The sequence below is a fragment of the Poecilia mexicana genome, unplaced genomic scaffold (genome assembly GCF_051168715.1).
Source record: "Poecilia mexicana isolate PSO_F unplaced genomic scaffold, ASM5116871v1 scaffold_15, whole genome shotgun sequence".
Lineage (NCBI taxonomy): Eukaryota > Metazoa > Chordata > Actinopteri > Cyprinodontiformes > Poeciliidae > Poecilia > Poecilia mexicana.
In genome coordinates this window covers 4,102,112-4,110,120 of record NW_028263384.1, presented here as the reverse complement: position 1 = coordinate 4,110,120, position 8,009 = coordinate 4,102,112, and the positions used below count along the sequence as shown (strand labels likewise).

The window sequence follows — 8,009 nt, the reverse complement described above, 5'->3', positions numbered from 1 at the left end:
TGAACACAGCGGTGGTTGATTTGTTAATTTTAAACTTCTGCTCTGCTAGTTATTTTGGTAATGAAACTGAAACGCACAGAATTGCGCAACACCTTGTTGAAACAATAATCGCTGAGATTATTATTGTTGTTGGGTCATTAATTTGAACACATTTTGTTGATTTCTTTTTTTTTTTTTTTGTTCGTTAATAAAGTTACGAACGTTTTAAGCCAGTCAGAGGAGGACGTGCTGGTCTCAGCCTCCTGGCGGCGTTCAGTTTGTTAATGCCGAGATCGACTCAAAACCTTCCGCTATCGACATATTGCGCCCCTGCTCTAGCAAAGCACGAACAGTTCAGAAACAACATGAAATGGGAAAAAAGCTATTTATTAACTGATTGAGTCGTGTTTTAGATTGTTCTTGAAAAACTAATCAGTCACGGCTGATTAGTGGGTGAACTCACGGCTGCACAGTGAACCCACTGATTTTTTTTACAGCCGCTCCCCTCTCTTGCAGGTACTGCGTACCCCCACTAAATCTTTTAGGGGTACGCAGTACCCAACCGTACCCCCCTACTTTCACCCCTGTACAACACCCTAGATTTTTGACACTGACACAAGTCTCACAGTTATGAGCTGTTGCAGTGTCCTCTGCAGCGTCTCTCTCTTTAAAGACAAACTCTCAATTAGCAGCCGTCTAACGAGGTCATTAGCAATCCGGCGTCTTAAACTTTCCCAGCGATGAGCAGTGATGCCTTAAATGTTGAGATGACACATTTTCACTGAAGACTGTCTTACACAATTGCAGATCCTGTCATTTCCATATTAATTACGCTTTCGTCGTTAAAACATCACAGAGCTGTAAAATACAAATGGGGAAAAATACAAAAAGCTGCAATAATATTTACACAGGGGAAAAAATAAGAGAGAAGGGCTTTTTATTGAGTCATATTTAAGATTGTTTTTTTTTTTTTTTTACATTAAATCCACAGCCATAAAATTTGATACAAGGTTAGGAAAATATTTTTATGATTTGAATCTTAAGTCTCGTTCCATGTAAAGTTTTTCTCCTGATTTATTATCTCTAAATTTGATGCCAAATATGATGGACAATGATTTATACTCTGTATCAGTTTTCATACACCATTTTTTAAGTTTCAACCACAAACATCAGTGTAGTTTTTGTAATGTTGGAACCTGATTTGAATTTTTAGTTTAAAAATGATGCTTGTTTGGAGGTACAAATGTTCCATTTGACTAGTAGCAAATGGAACATATTCCATGTGTATTTGCTTGATCATTTTAATGATGGCATTTGACGAAATGTAACGATTATTTCTTGTTTCATAATTGGTGACTGCATTATGTTTTTCCTGATATAAAGCAGTTTGAACCGCCTTGTTGCTGTACAAATAAACTTGACTTGATGTATAGAAACGCCTTTTTTCTCCTTCTGTATTGTTGTCTTTTAGCTTGTGATAAATGGACGGTCCTTCCTAGACCAGGACTCCACAGAGACGTCAACCGCTTCGGTCACTCTGCTGTGGTCAGCAATGGGTGGGTACCCTTTAAGATTCTGTGGTTTTTCTTGTTTTGCAACTTCATCCCTGTCAGTACGTGTTATATTTAGGTGCCTCTCCCACTCTTTGCTTCCTGTGAAGCTCTTTGTTTAGAAGCACCTCTATATGGAGATACAGTTCCTTCTTCACAGTTCTTCTACAGAAATTCAGGGTTTGGTTGGTTTTAGCTCTCAACATCGAATCATGACATCATTACATTGTGTGGCTGCTTTCTTCATCACTGAACACACAGCCTTGATCAGCCTTGGTGCTGATCAATTTTATTTTGAATTCAAATTGCAACCCTTCAAGAATTCAAAGGGATAAAAAGTGTTAACGTCAATTGCCTGGGATCAAAGTCAACCGGTTCATTCTTAGGGTAGGGCTGCCTCTAAATGTCAGCCCTAAATAAAAACTAGATGTCTGCTTCAAGAAATCCATCAGAATATGAGGGGATGTTCTTTCTTCCATTTGAAATGATGACCTGATCCTTTAACAACATTCACTCTCCAAAAAGTCAACTATGACCACGAAAATGTCAGCTTTCAACTTCAGAAGACCAGTTTCAAACTGAAAAGTTCTTTTGATTTCTAAAGGTCCTTTCTGCTGCCTTTTAATGTTTTCACCGGTGGTCATCTGCGCCTGTTTAAGATTGGCCACGTTTCTTCCTTCTCACACAAATCTCTCCTAAACTCTGTTATTATTGGGTTTTCCAGCACCATGTACGTCTTCGGAGGCTTTTCGGGTGTGCTTCTGAATGATGTGCTGGCCTACAACCCTCCGTCCTGCCAAGCCTTCTCGTCCCCAACTCTGTGTTTGGCAGCTGGGTCAGGAGTTCGCTGCCTCTGGGTGAAAAGCAGATGTCTCCCATGGGAGTCCAAACAGCACGATCACATTGTCCCGGCTTCTTTCTGCCCTGCACGACCCGGTAGGTCCACTCTGCTTACCGTTTCTATTTATCTACATCTTCCCAAAACAACAAAACCCTGCTGTCTAAGACGAACTTCACTCCCAGTAGGTTGATGACTGTAATTATTTTGAAAGCCTTTGCTTTTGAAGTTTGTTTGCATATTGTAATTATGAGAACAGAGGTCAACAATGCCCCAATCAGCTCGTTTTAAACTAATTAGGAGAATCCTGAACCAGATGTAGCTAAAGCATTGCTTCTTTGTGTTCTACTTGCTCCATCACATTGCCAGTTCAAATGAAAAGTATTTTGAAAATTATATCACAAAATAGAGCTCAGATCCAGAACAACTGAATTACAATGATAAACAAAATGATAAATGCCTATCCCGAAAACATATCAGTTAGATTTTCAGATTAAAAGTGCCCTGAGGTAAGTCGAACATAATTTGTGCAGACACCATTTCTGCACAAGGAAGTAGCTAACAGTTGCATCAATTCTGTAAGGGAGTATGTGACTAGTGTTGTCTTTTTGCCTCCATTACAGTAACAGGCACATATGTAACAGTGTAACAAGTTTTAGTTTTTAACAGTTTTATCGCACGATGTTTACTTTTCCTAAAAAGTGATACCTTAAAGGGCCAATAAGTGAAGAAATAACCATCCATAACCTGCTTTCTTGATTGACATTTCCATAAAAACCAACTGATCTTCCAGTCAGAAGGCTAACCAAAGTGGAGTTCTACTCTGGTAAAACGTTACTATATGCCGACCACCCTGTGTTGCTCTTCTTGCAGACAGCACAGACGAACAGTGCATTCGCTTCTCAGACTGCGCCAGCTGCACAGCCAACACCTGGGGCTGCCAGTGGTGCGAGGACAGGAAGTGCATCTCTGCCTCGAGCAACTGCACTGTGGTCAGTTCACCCAGGTTAAAAGTTTTAAAAACAATACATCCTGCTGTACTTTCTGATAGTTGTGCTGGAAGAAATCTGAGAAAATAATGGAAGTTAAAAATGCCCTATGTGTTCATGTGTGTTTATCTTCAGCATTTCACTTATTCATTCTACCTGTTTCTCTGGTTTTAATCTGAACAATTCTTTGTCTGTCTTTCTGTGTGTGCCTCTGTTTTTCTCTCTCTATGTATGCTTGGCTGCATCTGAATTTGAAACTGTGAATGTTTCTGATTTTGTGTGTGTGTGTGTGTGTAGCTGACTCTGGAGCTGGCCCAGCAGCATGACGGTGCTTTGTCTCTGTCTGCACCTCCATCCATGTTGTCTGAACATCAGCTCAGCTTGTGGAAGCACGGCACACGAAGGAGGGGACATGTGTGTATTATTTTACAATACCAAGAATATTTCCTTTTCTGTCCAGCTGCAGCCTGTTTTACATCATTTGAGATTATATGGAGATTCACTAATCTCCATATAAAAAAATGTATTCCATTTTCTGGAAACACTGATTTAACATAAATAATTAATATTGTAATTTAGTCATGAATTATGTTTAAATGGAAAGCATCTTAGTAAACAAACAAAAAATATTTAAAGCTGAAATCTGGCAAAATTAAGACTGGCATTACAGAAATAAAAAAAAAATCTATTTAACTCAACAAATGAAATTACTACTTTACTTAACTCAAATAATATTATTGTTATGACATTGAAACACACAGGACTATGAGGAGTTTTTTAGGACAAAATCTATGTTTTGTCTCTCACACAAGACTAAAGACTCGTGTGCACACACAAAATATGAAAATTGCACATATATACGAGTAAAATGTCACACACGCATACAAATTTTCTCTCACACGCATACACAAAATATGAAAATTGTGCACACACAGCTAATATGTCACACACGCTTACAATTTTTCTCTCACACATGCACAAAATACTAAAATTGCATGCACCAACTACTAAAATATCACACACGCATACAATTTTTCTCTCACACGCATACACAAAATACTAAAATTACGCACATAAACTACTAAAATAACACACACGCATACAATTTTTCTCTCTTGCATACACAAAATATTAAAATTGTGTATACACACTACTAAAATATCACACATACAATTTTTCTCTCAAACACATACACAAAATACTAAAATTACGCACATAAACTACTAAAATAACACACACACATACAATTTTTCTCTCACACATACACAAAATACAAAAATTGCTCGCATACACTACTAAAATATCACACATGCAAACAATTTTTTTCTCACATGGATACATAAAACAAAGATTGCACATATAAACTAATAAAATATAGACTAATTTTTTTGTATGTCATAGACTCATGTTTTGTATTTGTGAGAGTTGTCACGGAAGAGGCGGGGCATAATTTGGAGATCAGATCGTGCATGTGTTGGTACCACAATGAAGTTAGCTTCAAGTTAGATATTGCAGCTCCACGGTGCAAGCGGTGTTTAGCTCAAGGTTAATCCGATTTATGAACGCTAATTTCGGCCAACCGTTTTCTACCGCTCCCTCCTGAAGCGCTCGGAGGTTCACTTAGGGCTCTAACGCCGGCTTTAGCTCCACTTCCTCCTCAAGCGCTCGGAGGTTCACCTCGGGCTTATTCCGGTTCTAAGGCCGCTTACTCCGGCTCTAATGCCGGTTATAAGGCCGCTTACTCCGGCTCTAACTACTGTTAGCGGTAGCTCTAACACAATGCCAAGTTGAAAGGACATCATCAGCAACCTTAGATAGGCAGTCACTGATGCTCATCCATTTGGACAAAGTAATAAACTCATTTATAAGGATTTTATGGTTCATCATAAGTGGAAAACATTTAAGACATGATATCTGTCACGAGTTGGATTCTCCCAGCAAAGTCATGCAAAGGTCAGAGCATGCAGTTCTCAAAAACACGAGATACATCCCAGACCAAAGTTTTTCTGCTTGCTGTTTATTCATGAAGTGCACTTGGTTTTTTTCCACATGGTGCTGTTTCATCTGTCAAGGGTTTTGTCCCCTTCAGCTTAGATTTAAATACATTTTGAGCCGGATAAAGACCAGATGATACTTACAATTACAATAAGCGTATATGTTATGTTTGCTAACTTCAGTTTAAATAAAAATAAGTTCCCTTGTGTTTGCTGAAGCTTAATATTTTACTCTCTGAACTGACACAGTCCCATCTTCCAGAATGAATTCTTCAATAAAAACTTCATCTCAGTATAAAATGCTCATATTGATTTCATTTTTCACTCTGCATGCTCTGTTTGACTTCTCATTCACCACGCCCATCACTCTTTATTCATTTTTCAGTGTGTCGCCACGCGCTGTGTATTGATTTCTCCCGGTTTATTGTATTTACTTGAGAATGAAAAACTTGGAAGTGAACTAATATTGTTTCCTCATTCTCTCTCTCTGTTTTTGTGAGAAGTCGGTGAGAGACTCGTCCAGGTGCAAGCGGCGGGAGGAACAGGAGTGTTTCCAACTGGCCAGCTGCTGGAGCTGCTCCCTGAACAGCAACTGTCAATGGGAGGTGCAGCAGCAGGAGTGCCAGGTGCTGCCCGGTGAGGATACACACTCATCAAAACACTTTATTAATGATCTTGGAAAAAACAAAGAAAAAAAAACACTTTCCACACTGATATTTCCCCCCTTGAATCAACCTATTTATCATAAATTCTTAATGTCTTTTTTTGCATTATTAAATCAGTTGATTTATAAAGCACCAATTCGCAACAAAAATCATTAAAGTTCAATCACACATACTTTCCAGTTGATCGTAGTTGTCAAACAATACAGTAGGCACTGTTTACTATTCAAAGTAGATTAAAAGTTTCTATTTCAGGAAAACCAGCAGATTGCACTGAGTTACTGAATTGCAGCATTCAATCCATCCCTAATATCATATTATTGCTTAAGATAGAAATAACATTTTTAGATTAAACCTATAAATAAACTCACAACCTCAAACAAAGAGTAAAATCAACAGTATCCAAATCAAATTCACCAGTGAATTGATCTTAATATATTCAAATCTTAGAATATCTAGTACTGCCACTTACTGGTAGATTTTTTTATGTGCTCATTTGGCTTCCTGTTGGTCTGATAAATCCTGTAGACTGACATCCACCCTAGTTTTAGCTCCATCCACCAAGATATTACCATTTAACAAAACTAACTTTTTCTGTCACACGTCTCAGCAACATAAAGCAATATTTTTGAATAGAAAACTTTAATATAATGATTTTAATAGTGAGGATGTTTTAGGACACTGCTAACTACTGTATCTTGTCACCGAAATCTGTGATGACACGCTGGGATTAAAACACAAAACAAAACATGTAATTCACCACCAGCAGGTGGAAATGATGTCAACATTAGCCTCAAAATTTAAAAAAAAAATTCCTGAGCATGGCTAACGCAGTGTTAGGCTAAAGATTGCTGAACACCGGCTATAATTGTAGCCAGTGTTCTCTTTGATACTCTTTATCTTTTGCTCTGAGTCATTACATTTTTAATGTACATAAAAAAGGGAGAAAAATGCTTTTTCCCCAAAAAGCAAGCCCCTTGGAGCATCTGTGCCCAAGATGCTCCAAAGGGAGTATCTTGGGCATGTGAAGGATTTTACTGCAACAGTCAAACAACGTCCTTGTTTCTATGTGAAGTTTCATTGGTTGAGGCTCTCAGTCCGCCAGACTAGCTGTGACTCACCAGTCTGTTATATCTCTGCCGAGAATGAAATATACATTTGGATTGGTTGTTCAGCTTCACTGAAGATAGAAAGTTCCTGTGCTTTCCAGGTCTTACAGTTGTTTTAAAACATTGTGATGGACCCTCTGTTGGTGGGTTGATGCAGCGTACATCTAACTAACTTGTTAGCTTCTTCCACCTTTGAGAATTCTCCAACAATCTCATATTAAAAATTGTAAATGAGAGGATCGTACTTAAAACCTTCTGCTCGTGGTATCCTCTGATCGGCCCGAATCCATGACTGTCATGTGTATCAACAGAAAGCCACAACAACGATCTCTATTTATTAGCGACTATCAAACAAAGTCACAGAGCGGCTGAGTTGGGAAGTGGTTGTTGACACGCAAGCTGATTGAAACGTAAATCCAAGCTGCAGTTACAATGATTTTATTGTCAATATCCAAGGCAAAACAGTGTCCAAAGCAGCTTAAAACGGATCCGTAGAATTAAGAAGTGATCAAGGACAAAAACATAGCGGTCAGCAAAAAGTAGACCTCCCCAATCACCCACTCACTGAAGTCACCAGGTGAGCAACAGGTGATCTACAATCACTAATAACACCACGTGATCTCACACTATCCCTATCCACAACATTCCAGCCCCTAATTATTACATAATTACACAGTAATAATTACTCATACAACACCATAACCTACTTCACTACATCAAAACACACAATGAGATAACGTAACGCATTCAAACAGTCCATGAAAGTCATTTGCAAATAGTCAATCATTTCTTCTTTTCTTCAAAATAATCCATCCATAGTAGGTCAGTCATAGGCCAGAGTTTACCAGCACTTAGCCTAAATATAGTCAGTCTGCGATGTATATCTAA

The 8,009-nt window shown here is 38.4% G+C and overlaps 1 protein-coding gene across 1 annotated transcript; it reads left to right on the top strand.

Moving 5' to 3' along the window:
- Positions 1–1,456: 1,456 nt before the first annotated feature.
- Positions 1,457–6,306, top strand: LOC106904656 (attractin-like protein 1). Its single transcript, XM_088013189.1, has 5 exons — positions 1,457–1,535; positions 2,254–2,465; positions 3,241–3,359; positions 3,654–3,770; positions 5,854–6,306. The coding sequence occupies exons 2-5, from the start codon at positions 2,258–2,260 to the stop codon at positions 6,169–6,171; spliced, it is 762 nt and encodes a 253-aa protein (XP_087869315.1). The 5' UTR covers positions 1,457–1,535; positions 2,254–2,257; the 3' UTR covers positions 6,172–6,306.
- The last annotated feature ends 1,703 nt before the right edge of the window (positions 6,307–8,009 follow it).

What these genes read in the sequence shown, in the direction of transcription:
- LOC106904656 (XM_088013189.1), top strand. Translation starts at nt 2,258, where the DNA reads ATGTACGTCTTCGGAGGCTTTTCGGGTGTGCTTCTGAATGATGTGCTG. An exon ending in TTTCTGCCCTGCACGACCCG is followed by an intron (nt 2,466 to 3,240) that starts GTAGGTCCACTC and finishes CTCTTCTTGCAG; the next exon opens with ACAGCACAGACGAACAGTGC. An exon ending in CCTCGAGCAACTGCACTGTG is followed by an intron (nt 3,360 to 3,653) that starts GTCAGTTCACCC and finishes GTGTGTGTGTAG; the next exon opens with CTGACTCTGGAGCTGGCCCA.